Genomic DNA, 22,082 nt, shown 5'->3' on the forward strand with positions numbered 1-22,082 from the left:
AATACATTATCAGGCCTCTCTCTCATGTCATCAGAGATGATAGTCTCCACAGCTCTCAATCCTCTCCCCTCAAGCTTTTCTTTTACTTTCACTCCTTTCTTCATTAACTTTCTCACTGATTTTTTTTTTTCTTTTTGGTTTCTCTTCATGACATCAGGGACCATTTCAAAGCCTGGTTGGGACTTTCCCCAGATAGACAAGAAATCACACTATGCCTGTTTTTGTCATGCTTCCAACAGAACTGAAGTGAATCCCACCTTCCTCATCACAACCAAGTATGGCTACTTCAAACCCAGCAACTCCTACACAGTTCCAGGCTCTTATCTTAGGCCAGACCTTCACACTCTTCTCTTTGTATTCAGAATATAATCAATCATTCCAGTACAAAATTGGAAAAGGGTGTGATTTCTATCTTTTTTGGCTTATTTTCTCTTAGTTACATAGCAACCTTTTCCTCTTTTCTCATCACAACTTTAGAAATTCCCTACCTGCACACCTTTTCAAGTCTTCTCACTTGGATGTGAAATCCTCCTCTTCTGTACTTCCTTGCCTCTATTTTCACTTCTCCCTCACTCTCTTCATCACTTCTCAGGTCATGTATAAGATCAAGCTTGGGCTTTTTTGGTTTTTATTCTGGAAAAAAGTAATCCCATCTATCTCTGAAGCTTTTAACTCTGCTCTTCATTGTGCTCAACGACTGATTTGCAGGAGGTTCACTTGCTCTTATTCTTGGACTAAAGTCACCTTTGTGTGTACCCAAAACCTTACTCAGCCCATGACAGTTGACTCCTGACTCTTACTCTTGACCCATGACAGTCATTTCCTGCTACTTTAGCATATCATTCAGCTTCTGTGCTTAGAGTTTTGCATGATTTACAGTCCAGAACTATATGTTCAATATAAGCTGACACACACTACACTCGCTTACAATACAATTACTGAATTCCTTACAGTCTTTCTCAGAAAGGAGAAAAAGTAATTTTCTTCATGAAGTAGTAGTCAAGATGACACTAGTATGTGTAATCTCCGACCACATGTAGTGCTGTGTAAAGCAGATGAAGCTCTACGCAAAGAACTAGAAAACATTATATTGCAGAAAAGGAAAACTGAATCTGTTTGCTCTGCTTGCAATAATCACACAAAATCAAGTGAAGTTAGTTTTCCATATTTTCCCATCCTAGTTCTATCATCTTTTAGACATTTTCTGGATTATTAGGAACCCCTTTTAGTGAAATTAAACAAGATAAATGCTCCAGAACAGCAATTATATTCCAAAAAATGTTCATCATAAGCAGTGAAGCCATGTAGTATTTTAAAAATTGATGTATTTGGCTTTTAAGACTAAACTACGACTCCACTGGATGAATTAAAACCATGAAGTTCTGCTAAATGAAGCAGCAAATTATTCTGAGTTACATTTAGGAAGATATTTATCTACCTGTAGCTGACTGGCTACACAAAATAAGAATGCACTAGAATATGCGACCACAAATATGAATGTACATGAACTCTTCAGTCTGTGTAAAAAAGATTCTTCAGTTCAGTCTACAACCTGTGCTGTGTCTACTACTAGGCTCATGCAGTTTTCTTACTGGCATCAGCAAAATACCTTTTGCTGCACCTTGTGTGCTTTACAAACACACCAGCCAATGAAGTCAGCTGCATCTAAAGGGCAGCTAAGGGCACCCTCTGATATTTCAGTTCCTTAAACTCCCTCTTCCATAAGATTTTTGTAGCTAAGAAAGAGTAGAATTACTTGTCCAGAGCAGGCTCAGAAAAGACCTTATTACCTCAGGTTCTTCGCTGCTACCTTTTTCTGAGTCCTGCCATGTTTGGAAGCAGTAATACCACAAACCACTCATATTTCATTCCCTATTTAAAAAGCTACTTAGGAATCACTCTAAGACATCCATTCATACAGAATCCAGTGTTACAGTGCCAAGGTTAATTGAGGAGCTAAAGGCCAAGATTAAGTTCCACCTGTTCTCTGGAGGATTGAGTTTCCAATGTTACTTTCCCAGATGCACATGGAAGCTGACACAGTCAACCACAAGGACCTCTGCCTGCAGCTCTTCTCTTCCCAAAGAAATGCTGACCTCAGCAACCTAAATGAGCCTGATTCCCATCTACACTCATTTGCTGGCAGAGCAGTTAAAGGGGCCATAGTGTTAAAAAAACCATTCTGGCTCACTGACATTTTTTTGTAATTTATGAAGGATGCTACAACCACATCAACATTTTTAGATACCAGTGATGCATTCTATGCAGCCTAGTTCCTCATCCCCTTCAAAAATACCCCCACTTAGCAAGGCTACTACTTCAGTTTAAAACATCAAGATATCTCTTTGTGTAGGTAACAGACACTGAATTCTGATGTTGCCACTGTAGCTGAGGGGTTTTTTTTTAATTTTCCTCCTCACATTGAAGCAAACAAATTTGTGACCAAGTTGTTGAACTGTAAGAACATATCTCAGTTAAAGCATTTCCATAATATTGCTCACAATCCTGATTGCATTTTCACGATTGGAATGGAGTAGAAAGGTTATCAGTAATCACTGACAATGGAATGCGGTTGGAAAAAGGCAAGGTACCTAACTAGCTAACTCTGAAGTACCTAATTGAAATTTAAGTAATCTTGAAACTTAGGAGAGCTGAAAGAGGCACTAGAAAACCCTCAGAAGCTCCATGCCTTGTTCTTAAAAAACCAGTCATAAATGACGGGAATTTATTTGGTTGCACAGAGTATGGGAGCTCAATGGCAAGGATCACTGCTCTAAGGCCAGCTGGTGTACATAACAGTGCACATGAACATCCTTTTACTACCAGTTGTGGTCAGTGAGAACAGAGTCTGGCTTTGCACTTCATCCAGCCAAAGAACCTGCTTGCAGAAGCATAGGTTTTACTTAGTCAAAACATTGTCCTGACTGCTGTGAGCAAATTACAGTTTGTGAAAATTACCATGGCCTCAAAACCTAATCACTTAAATGCTAGGTGACTGTGATTAATACTGAACGCCTATTGCAGCATGAACACTTTTCAGAGAACATGGATGGGCAACAGCCAATTGCATAAAGACTGCAAACACATGGAATCCCTCTTCCTTTAGCACCAGGAGGGTACACACTGTCAGCTCAGAGCTGCCGCAGGCAACACCAGCAGGCTGGCAGAAAAGGACAGTCTCATTCTTCTCCCAGGATTATCAACTTCTCACTATTCGAATTTGACACCCTTGGGCCTGATCTGTACAAGTGGATGGATATTTCCAGTCCCTGCAGGAACATGCAGACTCTGACCTGAGGAACTGCCTAAACAAAAAAGAAAAGTAAATTATTCAGATTTCTCCACATCCTCATGACACTGTGGCTCAGCAGACTGAAAGCAAAAACATGCCTCTTAGCTGTTTTGCTACCATGCTGCTCTTGTACTTGCCACAGGACCTGTAGAGTATGCCATGTCCAAGATTCAGGGATGGCCTGCTTTGCCAAGGAGTGAAAGAAAGAATATTTCCTCTGATTCCTCTGCCTTCATGCTGAACTGCACCGTAAGTCAACCATAAGACATTCCAAACTATTCTATTGCTTTTCTAAAATAAAGCCATGTGTACTTATTTTATATTTTTCTTTATCAAAACAGCACAATGCTTAATAAACAGAAAGGAAAGTTTCCCTCCCTTGTCAGCCTTCCTCTGTGCAGCACAGAACACAGGAACAGCCAAGTTGGTCCAACCAAATGAAACATTGTCCTGGGTTGTAAGATATGGGTATGTGCTACTTGCCATCTGTCAGAGGTGGGGCAATTCTCTTCAGTTAATTGGGCAGTTTACTTTATCTCTTCCACAACCATTCCTCCCTCTGTGGAGAAATCTTCCATTAATGGGCCTTCGAGTCTCACTGCATGACTGATAGAAATTGCATCATCCCATTGTGAGATGCTCTGCCCAGGGGAAGGAGCCAAGCATTCCTACCTGGATATAATCTGAGATTTGGAAGACCGCAGCAGCCTTTTCCCAAAGGAGCAGCTGTCTTCTCCACTGGATTCCCAGAGGAAGACCAGGCCCACCTACACTACCACTGGACCTTCAGAGGAAGACTACACCCCTCTACAGGCTCACTGCTTCAACAGAACCACATCTGTCACTCCTGCAGGACTGCAGCCACCATTTAATCGGATTGCTGCCAACACCCTGACCAACAGGGTGTCAGGGTGTATTCTGGCTCTGTCAGTGGTTTCTTTTCTGTTTTTCTTGCACTATTGCATTTGTATTTTTTTAAATTCTCCTAGTAAAGAACTGTCATTCCCATTCCCATATCTTTGCCTGAGAGCCCCTTAAGATCAAAATTAAAATAATTCAGAGGGAGGGGGTTTAAATTTTTGTATTTCAAGGAACGCTCCTGCCTTCCTTAACAGACACCTGTCTTTTCAAACCAAGGCAAACATCTATCGCCCTGCCTCTGACATGAGCCAAAAGCATCTGCCTGAGGGATTGTGTTAGCACAGAACAAGCGCATACCAGAACACCTTTGCCACACCACATCACAAAGATTGCAAGTGCCAGAGGTGATACCTTTGTGCTTAATAGCTGTATCGCTGAAACTCACAGCTGCTGGGCAGGAACAGGCCCTGTGCCATCCACCTGACTCACAACCTGCACTCTTAAGGCACCTGGGCTTTACTAAGCCATTGGCATTGCATGATTTCTTGCGATGGCAGCAGAGTAGTCTGCATTAATGTTTGCCTGGAGCACACTGGGAGAGGCCACTGCAAAAGCAGATGCAATGCACAAGCTCCAGGCACCATGAAAAGTTGCTACAACACCTGCCTAGCTGGCAAGCCAGAATTCAAAAGCACAGAAAGAGGAATTTAGCAGGGGAGGCTTTCTACTATTCTCCAAAATGACTGACAGCAGTGAGAGCTTACAGGCCTCCAAGACAGCCATAGGAAGAAATATATTGCTCGTGGTAGCCGCACAAAGACATGATTTGACCTTCTAATTCGAAGGTTTTAATTTCACCTTCAAACTACCAGAGAGACATTCAACAAATGCACAACGGCATCTGAAGACAGAAAACATGGAGAGCTCACAGTGCATATCCCCACGTGCCACAGCAGAAGAGGTAACAGTGCAGCTTCAGAATGACAGAACACTGCAAGGGCCCTCCCCAACAAAAGCAAGGGATGTCAACAGGTACTGGTTCAGACTCAAGTGCAAAAAGGAATGTTATTACAAGTTACATTTCCGTTGCTGCCTGTTGCTACAAGTCACAGATGAAACTTTCTGAAAGGGCACAAACCTGTCTTGGAAGACTTTTGGTACCAAAAATTTCAGCTGTGGCCACCAGGTCCTATGCCTGAGGGCTCCCGCATGAAATAAAGGGTTCTGGTGACTCAATTTACTGCTATTTAAGGAATGTTTTTCTCCCAGTTTGAATCACATCTACTGACCAGAACTAAAGTTAAAATTTCGCCTACTTAAAGGCCATACATGGCATGTCTCCATGTTGAGGCTGGCCCTGTCAAATGTGGAGGCAAATCTGTGATCACACTCCTCACAAGGGTTACAAATGGACTCCTTCCAGCTGCAGATGCTCCCACATATGCTCTCCAGAAGAGCTGTGGCAGTACAGAAATTGTGCCACAACTGTAGGCTGTCCTCTTCTTATTTATGAAACTGCCTTTAAAATCCAAAATATCTGTGATGGAAAAGGCCAGAGTTCTCAGACACACCAGCTCTGTAGACCACACCATCAATGCTCAGAGCAGACAAGAGGCAAAGGAGCTAATAGAGGGAGGGGGACCACAGCCATGACTGGCTGGCCAAAGTGCCAAGAAGAACTGAAGCTTCTTGACAAAGAAAATCTTAGAACAGTTTGGGCCAGAAGGGGCCTTAAACATCACCTGGTTTCAACCTGTTTGCCATGGGCAACCTTCCACAGTCCCACACTGCTGAAAGCCCCATCCAATCCGGCCTTAAACACTTCCAGGGATGAAGCATGCACAACTTCTCTGGGCAACTTGTTCCAGTGGCTCACCACCCTCAAAGTAAAAAATTCCTTCCTAACATCTAAACTAAACCTACACTCTTTCAGTTAGTTCACATATTTTGTCATCTGTCAGAAAAAGGTGAAGGACCTTTTATAAATACTTCTTGTATGTTTACACTACTCCACCTTGTGCTCCAGGGTATTCAGCCATGCCAGACAGTTGAAGGAACAATGCATTAACCTTTGACACCATAAAAAATCTGACATAGCCTAAATAATAGTTACTAGATAGTTTGTGCATTTTACTTCAATATAAAGGATCCTGTTACATTGCTCCCTCTCTGGCCTCTTTTTTAAGAAGCTTCAAAAAATCAAACAGAGCAAATAAGAAAGATTCTTAATCCTGCCCTATTTTTTTTTTTTTAATTTCAAAGACAGATCTCATTTTCCTAAATCTGGTTTCTCATTTCCACACTAGAAGTGCCATCAAGTCTTCCTGGTTTCTGCTATTGGCAAAGCAAACACCACCAAATGGGACAAAACATGGCGGAGAAAAAACTAGAGAGTAAAAAACAGAGTAAAAGAATTACAGACTCTTCTTTAATAAGGAATTCTGATTTTTGTGCAGAATACAAAAGAAGTGTCAGGACAAAATGGAGTTTGAGGGCAGCGCAAACAGTTCTTTCATTAGGATGACCATTCCTATGTCACTCATGATCCATATATGGAGGAAAAAGTCACTATATATAACACACTATTCTCATCTTTACATTGGATTATCATCCAACCTGAGGACTGAATGTAAAGCTAACATTTGAAGTATAAAAATGTAAAAGACTGGAACATTGGTCACTGTGAGGCAGAGAGGCATACTCATATTGCACCAGTGAGGAAGCACTGGGAGGTACAGTATCTCCAGAAAAACAGGAATTGAGAAGAGCTGTGAGTCACTTGGAAAAGATTTGTTTGCCTACCGAACTTTGGGGGCTTCACTGGCTGCAGTGAATTAATAGATAATGTACAATGCTGATCCCAGGTCACAGACATTCTGGAAGATCCTGAACATGCATCAGGATGAGATATAAAAGGGACCTATTCATTCAAATTTAAAAATCTTACTTGAACCAAAGTAAAGTGTTTCTTTTACTAGGTATTCAAGAAACTTGACTACCTTTTGTCTTGATTTTTCTTAATTCTTCTAAATGTTTGTACCTCTTCATTTCTTCCTAAGATGCAACAGCACTGCTGCAGTAATCGCTTTACAGCATTTCCTGTTTTTTTGAAAGAAGAAACACCATAAACATCACCAGCTCACCCTGCTTTGTGCTGAGTGTAAGACTAGACACTTGCAGAGTGCCTGTCAGCCTCAGCTGCTCTGTGAAAAGTCAGTTCAAGCTGGCCCAGCCTTCAGGGGAAGCCTCTGCTGCCAGTCACTTCCACATCAGCCCTCTTCCTGGAGATCATACAGCGGGCCTCATTTCTACCAAGAATACTTTCTATTTATCTACTATTCATGTTCCAAGCTAGAGTGTTTAAGAACTGCTTGGTTTTTAGCATTGAGTTTTCTAGCATTGCACCTTGACACTTCCTCAAAGGGAGATCAAAACCAAGCACATATGTACCTTATAGTAAATAGTGCTTAAACCATTGGAGAAGTGGGACAACTCAAAACTACATTGATAGATGGGAAGAAAGAAAGAGAAGAAAGAAAGAAAGAAGAAAGAACGAAAAGAAAGAAAGAAAGAAAGAAAGAAGAAACGAAGAAAGAAAGAAGAAAGAAAGAAGAAGAAAGAAGAAAGAAAGAAAGAAAGGAAGAACGACAGAAAGAAGAAAGAAAGAAGAAAGAAAGAAGAAAGAAAGAAAGAAGAAAGAAAAAAAAGAAAGAAAGAAGAAAGAAAGAAGAAAGAAAGAAAAGAAAGAAAGAAAGAAAGAAGAAGAAAGAAAGAAGAAAGAAAGAAAGAAGAAAGAAAGAAAGAAAGAAAGAAAGAAAAGAAGAAAGAAAAGAAAGAAAGAAAGAAAGAAAGAAAGTAAAAACAAGAACAGAAAGCAAGAAAGAAAGAAAGAAAGAAAGAAAGAAGAAAGGAAAGAAGAAGAAAGAAAAAAGAAAGAAAGAAAGAAAGAAAGAAGAAAGAAAGAAAGAAAGAAAGAAGAAAGAAAGAAAGAAAGAAAGAAGAAGAAAGAAGAAGAAGAAAGAAAGAAAGAAAGAAAAAAAAAAAAAAGAAAGGCCAGCTTTGCTGTTCTTTAATAATTTTCCTTCTTTCTGATTCACTGATTTCTATTTCTCTGATGAAACTCTGATTCTTCAAACTTACCATTATCATGATCTACTTCTCTCCACCTTCCATTACTCTCGTCCTTATTTCCTCCTATATCCCAACTCATTTCTTTCTAAAATTCTCCATGGGCTAAACCACAATTTGCCTTCACAAAGTAACACATTCCCAACATAGCATGACCTGCATATGGGCAAAAAATTCATATACAAGCAGGTGAGAATTCACCCTTTGTACATAAAAAAAAGGAAAAAAATTGTAAAATAAAGACCTGTGAAGCAAATGTGGATGTAGACTGAACATGGGCTTGGGACTCTGCAGATTAAACTTCCAGGACTCTTATTCTTCCACTGCTTCTCCAGAACTAGGAGCTCTGCTATTTCTTTGTGGCTCAGTTCATATCAAGGTAGAGCCTCAGAGAGCATAATTTTCAGCTCTCCTCAATTTCACTGTATCCATGTTTTCCCTACAATCTCTTTGCATTTCATCTCTAAGCTGTCCTCTACTCAGCATCTCCCCAGTTCCCCATTTCACTTCATGCACACCACAAACAAGCATGCTTCTTCATCCCCTCACCTGCGTGTATACTCTTTTAGGGGGAGGGGGAATGATTTATAACAGGTACTTGTTCACATTTGTTTTCCTTATTTTTCACTTGTAATGGCCATGAGGTCTCAGATAATTTTCCTTTGTTCATTATATCAGTGTTCATTATGTAGTAGTGTGAATCATGTAAAGCTCTAAGCAAGCTAGTAACTCCTTTTCTCCCTCAACCATTGCAACTGAGTTTACATTTTGCAATCAATGAGTCAAATGCACCCCTGCATCATTAAAAATTCCCCAGTTCAGATCTGAGCTGTCTTCCTAAATCTTGTCTTAAATATGAGGCATCATCTACTTGCTTGTTCCTATTACAGAAGGAGCTACATTCTTCTATGGTATCTCACACTTTAGGATTGGACTCAGAAAACCTCATAGAAGACCAAAACAGACACCTGAGACCTAGAGATCAAATTTTATATGGATAAGAACCATGGAACTCTAAAAATGTCTAACAGTATGCTCTGATAGGGTGACAGAGACCCAAACCAATGCATTAAACAGCGCCATTTTATTTTTTTTTTAACTGAAACACAAGAGAATGGTAACTTAAATATTTTAAGATCTTTGCAAAATCCTTTACATGAAATCACCGTTATGGATCTGTTAATACAAACTCTTATTCTTTGACACACTTATAGCTATTTGCTCCTTCAAAGTAAGGTACTTAGAAGCATTTACAACTCTATCTTCCAAATGTTCATATGTTAAAGCAATATTACAGCCCCCAATAACAAATGATGCACTTAAGACAGACAATTTATATGATTGGTCCACGAATGTCAGTGCCAAACAATAAAAAAAAGCTCCTTGTGTGTGGTTCAGATGAGCAATATCATCATTGCCTTTACATTGTCTACTCACTAAAAATACTGCAGATTTGAGCACATTCATTTTTCTCTACATCTGATCTTACAACACTGACTCACATGAATTGATCCCTCTTTTATATTCTGCTCATTGACTAAGTAATGGAATGTTCTAAAGATATTAAAGGATCGACACCCACAGAATTGGCATTTGGGTAGGTACAACACAGCACAAAATCACTTCTATAGGTAAAAGTGGAAACTCAAAAAGCTCATTATTTCAGTGACTTGCTGAAAGTCAAGCAGAAGATGCGTTCCCCACTACAAACTTGATCTTTTTAATGATTTGTCTGAAAAGGCAAAATTGTAGCCATTACTGCTACAAGCTTAGCACAAATCAATTTGAATATTAGGTCATACTTGTCAAACTGCAGAGCCTTGCTGAATATGCAAAGCTTTTCTTTTGTAATTGCTTTAGAATTAAAAGTCAAAGAAGTATTTCTATTTTAACTGAATTTCACTTTTCTCCTACTCTATAAGCAATAACTCAACTGTTCAACCAAGACATGTGATGCATGAGTTAATAATAAACATAAAAACTCTCCCTTTTCCCACATCAATACTTCAAACTACTCAGAGTCATCTAAACACTCCAAAATCCTAATTCTTCAATCACTTCAATCACTGCTGTGAATGAAACAGAGGGGTTTTTTTTAAGTCCTTTGCAATCAGCCCTTCTCCAACAACAAGGTGAAATCATGGAAAATGTATTAAAACAGAAAAATCAATGACCATTTGCTACATGCTTACAGACAAGTAAGACACAGAAGATTTTCCTGACAGCCCTTAAGTCACACATTCCAACACAGGCAAAGGAATATGCAAAAGTCTCAGACAGAATGGTAAGGCATTCTACTTTCACCTGGATTGTATTTAGTAACATAAATGTGTTTGTCTGGGTAAATGAGAGTTAAAGTAAAAAATATGATAATAATATTTAATAAAATATAATAAATAACATATAGTGAAAATATAGTGATATACTGAAAAGAAGAAGTATTCCGGGATTATCAGTGTGCTTCTGTAGAATAACCAATGCTTTTATTTAAAAGGTTTTCAAGGATGTTCATGGCCTAATACACATATTACACAAATCACTTGAGAGAAAGAGCTATCAAGAAGCAGGAGAAAATACCCTGTTTGGATTTTAGAAGGCAAAATCTATGGATGTGTTCCTAATTTTTAATCAGCTTGATGAAATAGAACTGCACTATCATTGACAATTCAAATTTTAAATTACACTCAAAAAAGTCAATAAGCAGCTAGTAAGACCTTTAAGGAAAGGTAGTATTTTGGGGTGGTTGTCCTAAAAGAGACATGGTTTTCTCTCCCAGATCAGCCACACAATCTCATTACCTGGTCACAGAAAGGTGCCCTAATCGGCACAGACTTGCAAGGCTTTGAACAGGGGGAAGAATTTATAGTCAGGACATATGTTTAGATACAGCAGGTAGTTCAAAAAGTGCTTGAGGAAAGAGAAGCACCTTTCAAAGTATGACATGCAAGCCCACAGACACAAGGAGATAGCTGGCATTGCCTAAACACAATGTGAATTTCAGACTCTTTTTCCCCCTCATCTTTGCACACAACTCAAGGCACTGACAGAAACTTCACATGAACATATGAAAAAAATCCCACTTACCCTACATGGAACAAGTACACACATGTTTCCTTCTACTTCTGTCAGTTTCTATCTGTTAACTTAGAAGACACTCTCTTCTGTGGTTTGGGTGAGAGTGGCTTCTCTTTCCTTTCTGACTTTGGTAAAACCTACACAAACTCCATTTATCTCTATCAGTAAAGCTGCCATGATAATACTCTTTTCCATGACTATCCACCTCCAGGTTCCCAGGAAGCAGGGAGTACTAAGGATTGTCTTGTCACTGGAATAGGAACTGTTGATATAATCAAAAATGTTTTCATCCTTTTAACTGAATAATGCTATATTGAAGATTATCCATTAATTTATCTTCCACCAGTTTTCTTCATACTTCCCTTCATGCTTGGTGGCATGAATAACATCTGCAAACTGTGTATTGGGCTGGTTATGCTGTAAACCATTTGGTTACTTCCATCATTATTCAACATGCAAAGCAGAATAAAACAGGATTAGAATTACTCTTCCACAAATCCTCTCAGGGAGTTCACAAATGCTCCTTTGTCCTCTCTACTCCAGTTCCCTTCTTAGTTTTCAGTTTCATAAGCTGGTTAGATGGAGTCAGAAATAAACACAAAACGGTAAGAGCTGTCTTGGCAGCCTCCAGTGAATTCCCACCATAAGCAGTTTCACATCCCACAGCAAGCAAGCAAGAAAGCAAGCCAAGGTGTTTCGTAAGAGCAACCCACAAGTCTTAACAAACACATTTAGGAAATTAAATGAAGCTTTCACCATTTATGCTACAGCATCTTGCAAGGGTCTAAAAAACTCACCTCCAGATCCAATCAACAAAAAGCAGCTTTTCTTACAAAGCTGTTGTCACTAGGTCCTGTATAAGAAGGTGTTTAAAATGTACACAAGCAGCAAAATAGACAATTATATTTCACCAATTATTCTGATGAATTTTGCTAAAGAAGTCTGAAGCCTAGCACAAGATGAGAGTTTTTTGTACTAACCCTATTTTAAGACTCCTCTAGCACAGACCACAGATCTGTTTTGTACTAATAGGGTTCCCAAAGTCAATCATTAGAAACTGCTATCTCCTCTAGCTGTGAAAGACAGAATAAAAAGAAATAAGGCAAGAATTAAAACAACTGCTTCATACAATGCAATCCAACTTCAATCAGAATACAGAACATCCTAAACAAAATGTTTCCAAGTGCTTTGTTTGTCCTCCTCACTTCTAAAAACACCCTATTACTACAGTTTGGAAAGGTAACTGAGTAAAATGAACATACCCCAAATTATTCTCTTGCCCTAGATATACCAAATGAATAAAGAAAAGTAAGAATTATAGGAGTAATTAATTTTTATACAATTCCTCAACAGACTTTGATGACTGCCAAAGAACTGTAAGTTCCCAGAGGACCCGGTGCTCCCTGACACATAGACTGGAAGCTGTTCTGCTCCATACAGTACTAGAAAGAAGACCTCAAGGCAAGCTCTGTGGCAGCCTCAGCACATGCAGTGCTTCCAACTATGGGCAGCTCTGACACAGCCACAGCTCAGACACACCTTCCTGATCCACATCTCTTTCTGGGGACTTGGTAACTGTCAGTCCCACACTCCAACCGTGCTCAAGCTCAGAAAGTACAGAAGAACTCAGCAAAGATATAAGTCTAAGAAGTAGGCAGATGATGCCCATGTAAAAGATGGGATAAACTGACATTTAAAAGTAGGAGGCATGAAACAATGTCTACAGAAGCTGCAGATGCCTGCTCTGAACCCAAATGAGATGAAAATGTCATCCCTTACATAAAGATATTTCTTACAGGACTCACAGTTTTGTTAGCCTATATACACATCTTTTTTCTGATTTTCCATGGAAAATTTTTCCAAATACATGGTTACATGAAAAATAGCATTAGTGACAGTTTGACTGCTGCAATTACTGAATGGTTACTTTGTTTTTTCCAAATTGCTTGCTGAAGAAGGGTGTGCAGACGTTTAATGACAGGGTATCTGAGTGTCCATGTTGTGTTCTCAGAACATAACAGAAAAAAGAAACATAGCTTTTTGTGCTTTTCTGCCTGATGTAACTCAGGAAGTTACTTCTTACGAATACAAAAACCATTATTCATTTTGAAGAGGATTTTAAAATTTTGTTTTATAAATATCTTCCATGGAAAACTGGATCGTTATCTCCTTCCCATTTCGCTACTGAGACTGTTTATTAAAATACCACTATTGCACACTCTTTGCACACAAAGTTTGGATTAATTTTGCTGTGACTGAATTAAATCATAGGTGCCTCCAAATTCACAGGTAGCTGACTTACCCTTTTATTTACAAATTCCAAGATACACATTTAAATGTATTGATCAATAATGACTGAAAAAAATCTTCTCATCACAGTCACCTTATTTTCCTCATGTTCAAATACACCAAGTTATTTATTTCCATATTTCAATTCTCAACATATACTTACACTGCAGGCTTTTCAGAGCAGGCAATATTTTTTTTTTAGCCCGGGTATTATGTATCTATTTATATCTAATCTCAAGTCTTAAAATATAGTTCTAATGCGAACTAAGTAATACTGATAAAGAAGAAGGGAGAGAATGTTTTTGGGACTTTGGACTATGGATAGATCCAGACAGTGAATCCGAGGTGTGAATGCACACTTTGGAGGAGTTTGAGGTCCACTTAAAAAACAGATGACAGTCACTCCTTTTTCATGAAAGACTTAAGAGTTATTTGTAACTCACAGTGACATTTCACCCTTAAAAATAGAATAAGCAATATATATGAGGCCTTTTTGTTATTTCATATGAAATTACATTAAATTTTCATTTCCATGAAATCACATTCTTATTAAAATATGACCTACAAGGACAATTTTGTAACAAAGAATTACTCAGGTCAAACTTACTGATTAGGCAAGAACACTATTTTTGTGAGAAGTGCTGTACCTGAAGATAACAAAAATCAAGTAACCCCCTGGTAAGAAACTTAACACTAGTTAAAACACAACACAACATAGAACTTTGTGCATTCTCCATCAGGGTAGGGTTCATTTCCTAGTTTCTTTAATAATGTTGTGTTGAAATATTCAATGCATATTTTGAAAAACCTAAGAAATATTCAGCTTTAGAAAGCCAACATCAAACAATTCTCACTGTTTCTCTCAATCAGCTTCCACCTACTTCAGCTCACTAAAGGCAATTCAGAAAGCCTCAAACACAAAATTTAGGCTGAACTGTTCAGTCACAGACTAGCCTTCTGCCAAAACTCTGCAGCTCACTTCTCCTGCTGACTTCATGTTGCTATTCAGGATATATTTCACAATGACTTTTCTTTTCTAATGATACCCCAAACAGCAGAGACATATTGGAAGGACGTGAGAGACAAGATTACCATCCCAGCAGTTGATTTGCACTGACTATGTTTCTGTTCTGCTCAAATCACATTTGTTCCAGGAAATCTACTCTAAACGGAATACAGAACACAAAATATAGAGTAGATATCTCTGAAAGGAGCACTTACCAAGGGCATGTAAGCATTACCAAAATATACATACAAGTGTTACTATGTCATAAGCACAGTTTAGAAGAAGGACATGAGATTAGCAGGAGTCTACTAAAAGATTACTTACCATGTTCTCCACAGACCCTCATCTATATATCTTAAGAAAAAAACACTCATCTCCTTTAGCCCATAGCAAAGCATCTTCTAGGTCTCCCAGCAAGGCAGCAAGTTGGGTTTTTTTAAATTTTTTTTTTAGATTTTCTTTCTTTTTCTTTTTAAATACAAATTCACCCACATCATCAGACACAGACTGGTGATACTAGTAAAAGAATATAGTAACAGAGTTGTTGCAGGTTACACATACCTCCATTGTGTTACACATACCTCCACCTGGCTGTAAAATAAATAAATGAATAAATGAAGGGCTGAGATTTCCCCCTTTCACAGGGACATGGGCACATGTGACTCTCTCCAGATGCTGCTCCCCAAGAAGCACCACTATGACAGGATCCACTGCAAATGCACCTTCTGCTCTTCGCATTGCTTCCCTGTCACCTTAATGGAACGGTGTAGTACTGTCTAAACTGCCTCTTACATACAGCTTAGATTCTTATCAATCAAACTTGAGTCTAAACTTGAGAATAAATTTCATTTCTTATCTTCTTCCTACCTACACTGACTTGAGAAATATTTTACTCCAGGAATTGCCTCAGGGGGTTTTGCTGCAGCAGGCAAAGAAATGGTATTTATCTTAAGAAGTAGAAATGTTTGATCCAAAATCCTACACTATCTACATCTTCCCTTACTTACCTGATGAATAATCAAAATATTAAATGTGGTGGCATTTAATGTAGCTATTTTGACTGTTCCTGGTTCAGCAGACTTCAGTCTCAGCTCATACAACCCACAATTCTGGAAGGTGTAAAACCAACTCTGCTTACCTTTCATCCCAAACTTAGAATGTCTTCCAAACTTCAGAATAATGAGGGTTATCACTAAGCCCGTGCACACTAGTGCTGCAATTCCCACCACAACGTACACCTAAAAAAAGAGAGGACACAAACAGACCTGTTTGCTTTGGTTTTGTGTCTTCAAAGACACCTAGCATACATTAATCCAGTTATGAAAAGAGATTAATTTCAACTGGGAAGCATTTGCACTGAGATCAAGAGTACAGAAAACAGACACTTGTTGAGGTTTCTTCTATTCTGCAGAGAACACAGATTCAGACACTTATGAGAACTTTTTAATATCCTAAACATCCAAGGCAGATGGAGGGAGCGTACATCACCCTTGTCCCTTCCAGCAGAGTGTCTTGATACAAGAAAACACATAAGAGCAGCATATAGGAAGAAAGAATTTACTGTGGGGATGTTTGAATACTCGTATAAATTACCTCGAGTGACTCTGAAGGCTCCATCACTGGAAATACCAAAACCAGAGAGAGACACAACCATAAAGAACCATACTGGCCCTGCTTTAATCATGAAAGCTTGGACCAGATGACTTCCACAGGTCCCACCTTTACCACTGTGGCAGTTCAATGACTCTGCTATCAGATGAGACAGGACTGTCTTGGATCCTTCCAATCTTTAGCACATTGTCCCAGTCACAGCCTGATCTCTCATGAACTCACACTCTCCTCTGCTTGCTGCTTTACAGAGTCACTGATGGAGGGAGGCTGCAATGTCAATCAGGCTGGTAACCCACTATCAGTTTCCAGCATTTCAGTTCAGGACAGCATGAGAGGAAAGGCAGCAAATTAGGAAGCCTATCAGTACAGCCACTTGTAGTAAAATCTATCAAAAGGCATTTAATCAAAAACTTATATGAAATCATGTCTTAAAACATACAGTTAGATTTTGAAAATTCATTGCAGCATATCACCTCTCTAACACGGAGGTGATTCCAGGATGTAAATTCAACCAACGATCTTCAAAGGAGGTCTTTGTTTTGTAAATGAAGATTTGCTCTCCTTGACTAAAAATTAGATGCAAATTCTTAGGCTAAAAAAATGAAAGTTTCGTTTTTCAGAAAAGCAAGGCACAAACCAGATGTTTTACTTGAAATGAAAAGTGATTCACTCATTTAAAACAAAAGGGGGGAAGGACAAGAGAGGGGAGCACTGATTTTATTTTTCTTCTTTTTTTTTTTCCTGAGTTTTGATTGCAACACAGTAATAGCTATCATTTTCTTACAGGCCAGAGTCTTATTATAGTGTCTGCAATTTTGTAAGTTGTATAGCCAAATAGTCCACAAATATCACATATCAGGAAACAATGCATATACTTACAGTGATGCTATCTTCATTCTCTTTGTTGGAAACATCCGTTGAAGTGATTTGATTACTGTTATTTGTGGCATCTCCAAGATCATTAGGTGTGGTTTCATACTCTTAAGAAAGGAAAAAGTGTTGCTTTTATAACTTCATAACTTTGATGGGGAAATGGTTTTCTATATTATTTCTGCTCTGTATCATTGCAAGGCCACTATCAGCTTTAGGAATTTAAGCTCTTTGCACACAACTCATAATTGTTAAAGAAGCCAAAATGTTTTGGGAGGAATCACTGTGGCAGGTAAGTGAACAAATATGCTGAGACTGACTAATATGAAAAAAAAAAAACAAGCAATCTACATCATCATGTGTATCCCTACTGGAAACACTAGAGTTAAATGAGAACTTCATCCACAGAGCTATTTTTATGTGCTTCTGACTTCCCATTAAAAATGAAAGACTGCCCTCTACACTGAACTTCACCAGCCTCGTATTCAGTCAAATATAGGACAGTCTTAGAAAATAGCTTGAGCACTTTTGTTTTGCTGAAAAGAGCTTGGCAGATGGGTTTCAAGCTATCTTACCAATATAAAATGTGAAATAGCTGTTTTAATTTGTTTAACAAACAATTTTAAAAATATATGTTATATGCACAGAGGTTACAGTTTAACATTGCTATCATACTGATAAACCTTTAACAATTAAGGTGCCTGAGATGATATGAAGAAATTTGATTGATTTATCAAAATAATTACACTGATGTGGCTGCAAGGACAAAACCAGAACTATTCCATGCAAAGACTGATCATGACTCAATTATTTATAAGAACTTCAAAATAAAACACAGATATTCAAAATAAAACACAGAGTCCATGATCTCCTGAAAAAATTATTCAAATGAGAGAAAAACAGTAAAATGTTATATATATGAAGTTAAGATAAACATGCATTAAAATATAATTTTAAAATGCATTTATTTAATTATTACATCTGGGAACACACAGAGCACTTTCATTTCATGACTGTAATGTATGCAGATGAAAGAAACAAAGGGCAATAACCGCACTTATTATAAAATACACCTTCAGCATCGTAATTTAAATTTGCAATTAAATAGGTATTTCTTTACATGTTTTGATTAAAATCAGTGCCATAAGCCTGCAGATGAAATCTTAAATGTGAATTTGAAAAAGCTCTCGCTAACTACAGCGGTACGAGCATTTCTGAGCATGGAGCTCCAGCTGAGCAGTAACAGGGAGGGCTTGCACCTAAGCACTATTCTCCTTTAGCTCCCAAGGCCAATTTGGAGAGCTCAGCTGGCAGTGTTAGTAAGAACTTGCATTGGGCTTTTGATCTTCAGGCATGCAAGGACACATTTGCTTTCTGCAAAGCACTTGAAGGCTGCAGATTTTTTTTTTTGGTACAGGAAGCTGTCAGCTACCTCTGGCACCAGTGCTACAGTCAGCACAGTCAGGATGTCTAAACAACTCACATAGTCTATTTTGGCTCTAAACTTTGCATGCCAAAGGACAGGACTCTTTCAAGACAAAATAGGTATTAAATACACAGAGCTTTCAAGAGAAAAAAAAATAAATTTCCTGATCTTTTACCATTTGAATTCTTCAACTTTGCACTGCATCTCTGTGTGTGTAGCTTACCATGCAGCAAGGTTAGAGCACCAGCAACAGGAGAATGAACAGCATTCCTTGCTCATCCAGGTAGCACAATAGCTGCCTGAATGGCTCACCTGCACAAGCAGCCTGGATTTTCAGACCAGGCTCTGTGCTGACCCTCTGTCACTGTGAGTGCATCCTTTGCTAGACAAGAGGAGGAGACTTCTAATTCATTATATGCAGGCAAAGCCTGCTTTATAACAGGTACTTCAGCCTAAAAAATTTGGGCTTCCTTTACAATTAGCTGGGAAAATTTTCACAAAGATGGTTTCCGCCAACCATCTATTTACTATTGTTTTATAAGTCTAACATATAAAACAAATATTTAGAGCCTTTGCTGCTCTGACTTTGTGAAACAAACTTTGAAGAAGGAAATTTTTTGCTCCCAATTTCACTTGTAAATAACAGCTGATGCTATTTGTAGTTCTGTTTATGCTCAAGCCTGTTCTAAACTACTGGAAATCACACCCTGGAGGACTAATGAGAACCACAGGTCTGGTCTATGAATCCTCTGGATGCCCTTCTATATGAAAATGGCCAAGAGCTAAGGTAGTCTATATTGGTATACTGGTGGTATGCTGACATTGCTTGCTGTCTAACTGTGAATCATTTGCATTTGAGGTATTGCCATATCTTCAAAGCTTCTTGAAATGGGTAAATCCAGCAAGGAAAATACACGTGACAGCTATCCAGCACAAGCCAGACGATTTGAGTTGAACAAATTCCTGTTCACTTCACTATGAAATCTTGACACAGACACTGAGCACTCCTACAGACAGGATAACGCCTTTTGACTCATGCTAGCTAAGTCTCATATTGCTCTAGGGCCAGGTTCTCTGGTGCTCTGTACCTCATGCAGCCACCAGTGACTAATAACAGCTGTGGTGATTTGTAGCTGAGGCTGGCCAGTATTTTACAGCCATCTCACAAACAAGGTGCATGGCAGCTGGGATAGACACAACAGCACAGTCACATCAGCACCAGGGGGTCACTCTTGCACAGTCGTTCTGGGATTTGGCAGGTATGGGGCAGGTTGTCTCTCTCATGCTCACAACCATGTTAGAAGAGGCACCATGGCATGAAAATAAGAACTCAGAGCCAAAGGAGCTGGCTTTGCACTCAATGTCCTGCTCAGACCCATGTGAGTCAGTTAATTTCTCTCAGTTAATTTCCAGACGGTGTCAGGACAGCATTCTCTCTTTGTCTGTTCCAAGAGGTGCTGCAGAGGTGAACTAGACGCACAAGTGACTGCTCCATGCTTGCAGCAAGCAGTGCCTCATGCAGGCAGGACTCCCCTTGGCAAACTCAATGTCATGCAGCCTGATGTCACCTTATCAGATCTTCTGATTTCTGTTGTGTATTCAAAATACTTAACAAAAAACATTTGGAAATCGCCTCACATCACAAGGACAGCAGTTCCAAACAGCAGAAAGAGCAGCCAGAAATAAAGACGAAGGCCGCCATCACCAGGACTAGGTCTTGCAGGCTGTGATCTGCTAGCAAAACTCAAAGTACCCACACCTCAGCAAATACCCACCCAAGTCAGTGAAAGCACAGCACACACATGGCTAAAGCCATACACAGGCATCAGTGCTGTGATAAAAAGCTCAGAATCAAAATATTCATGCATACACCTTATATAATACAACACATAAGAAATTGTGCAAACCATTGCCACTTTCCCACCCCCAACCCTCCCTTCTAAAAAAAAAAAATATTTTGGAAAGAGAGGGAGGGAAAGCTATCCTTTGGAGTTTCTAAGCATTTGAAGTCAAATTGATGCTTCAATTGCACATTTGCTGAAGTTTAATGACGTGGAATGGAATCAAAGCAATAACATTTAGATCAGCTTTAGGTAACCTGAGTCATGGGCTATCTCATCCAAATAAAAAGTACTCCAAACAGGATCCAGCTTCAAACTGTTTGTGTAAGATGAACTTTTCTACTCACCAGAAGTATACCAGAAATATTTTTGAAAACCAGACAGTTGCTTTTCATTTTGTGCTTCTATTTCAGTGCATACTGGCTTTCACTTGGTACATTTTGCCTAACTAAAAAACTAATGTGAACACTGTGTCATCAAAATCTCCTGGCACACACTCAGCTACCACTGAATTGATGGTCTGCTTATGCAAGAGAGATTAAGGGAAGGTACAAATGAGCAGACAGAGCAAAATAAATTGCCTACAGGAAAACTTACTTGCGCCAACTTCATTTCTAAGTGGGATTTAGGGGTACATTTTTGGAGGCAAAACAAGTATGGAATCATCCCTGAAAAAATAAATTAAGTTGTATAAAGAGAAATCACAAACTCTCTTTCCTCCAAGAAATGCCTCCAAAAGGTTCACAAAATCTCATGTCTGTGAACTACATCACACAGCTGTCATCCTACAGGATCAACTGCACCCATTTGTAGCAGTGGATTTATGCTTCTCCTAATGTGAATCAAAAGCAGCATCGTAAGTAAAACATCATATTGTCATCATATATGTTAAATATAAAGCTGGAGAACCAAAACTGCAAAGTACCTTTTAGAGCTGTATTATTCTATGTGACATTTAAATTTAACTGAGCCTAACATTTGAACTTTTAATGTTTCAGTTCCTTCATTTCTGTTATTAAAAGAAAAGAAAATCAAATATATACCATAAACGTCTGGATCCAAAATTGGGCCATTACCTGTACATGGAAAAGAGAAAAAAAAAAGAAAGAAAAGCTTTGTAAATAAATTGCAGATGATAGAAGAATAAAAATTTCTTTACAAGTAGTTTTAAGAGTTGACTTTATTTGCCATAGAGATCATAAGTATCTACATAAATGCAAATCAACATCAATTACTGCAGTCTGTTAATTACATTTACAACCATCTTAGAGTTATTCCAAAGGTTAATATTTTGCTTCATGTCATGTGTGCACGCAGCACTAACTCTGGCAGGGACAAGCATTATTTCACAACTGGGCAAAATCCTACTTCTACTTTCCACTATTAATACATGTATGTGTGTATATATATATATATATATATATATATATATATATATATATATATATATATATGGAAGGAGTGCAGCAATAACTATTCCTGTTGAAAAACAATCACTGATTATTACCTGATAAAAAAATTATGCTATTGGATCATTGTGAGAGCAAACCACTTTGAACTGTGAGCTGGCAAGTTAAAGGCTACAGGCAGGAATGGCCTAAGCAGCACCATTTGATTCACTCTGTAAAAGGATGCTTCCAAGAAGCCAGCTGCACAGCTGATACACAGACAGAACTCTTACTG

General features: G+C 38.6%; 1 protein-coding gene across 6 annotated transcripts in view; it reads right to left on the bottom strand.

Annotated features, from left to right (window-relative positions):
* NTRK2 (neurotrophic receptor tyrosine kinase 2) overlaps positions 1-22,082 on the bottom strand; it is a 196,123-nt gene that overhangs the window by 124,215 nt on the left and 49,826 nt on the right. For all 6 annotated transcript variants that reach the window (XM_030237198.2, XM_009097988.4, XM_018922996.3 and 3 more), the window contains exons 9-11: positions 21,443-21,475; positions 17,142-17,242; positions 15,790-15,889 (exon numbers count right to left, since the gene is read on the bottom strand). In XM_030237198.2, coding sequence (XP_030093058.1) covers positions 15,790-15,889; positions 17,142-17,242; positions 21,443-21,475 — 234 coding nt within the window. The remainder of the gene's footprint in view (positions 1-15,789; positions 15,890-17,141; positions 17,243-21,442; positions 21,476-22,082) is intronic.

This window comes from Serinus canaria, chromosome Z, assembly GCF_022539315.1.
Source record: "Serinus canaria isolate serCan28SL12 chromosome Z, serCan2020, whole genome shotgun sequence".
In the NCBI taxonomy this organism is placed as follows: domain Eukaryota; kingdom Metazoa; phylum Chordata; class Aves; order Passeriformes; family Fringillidae; genus Serinus; species Serinus canaria.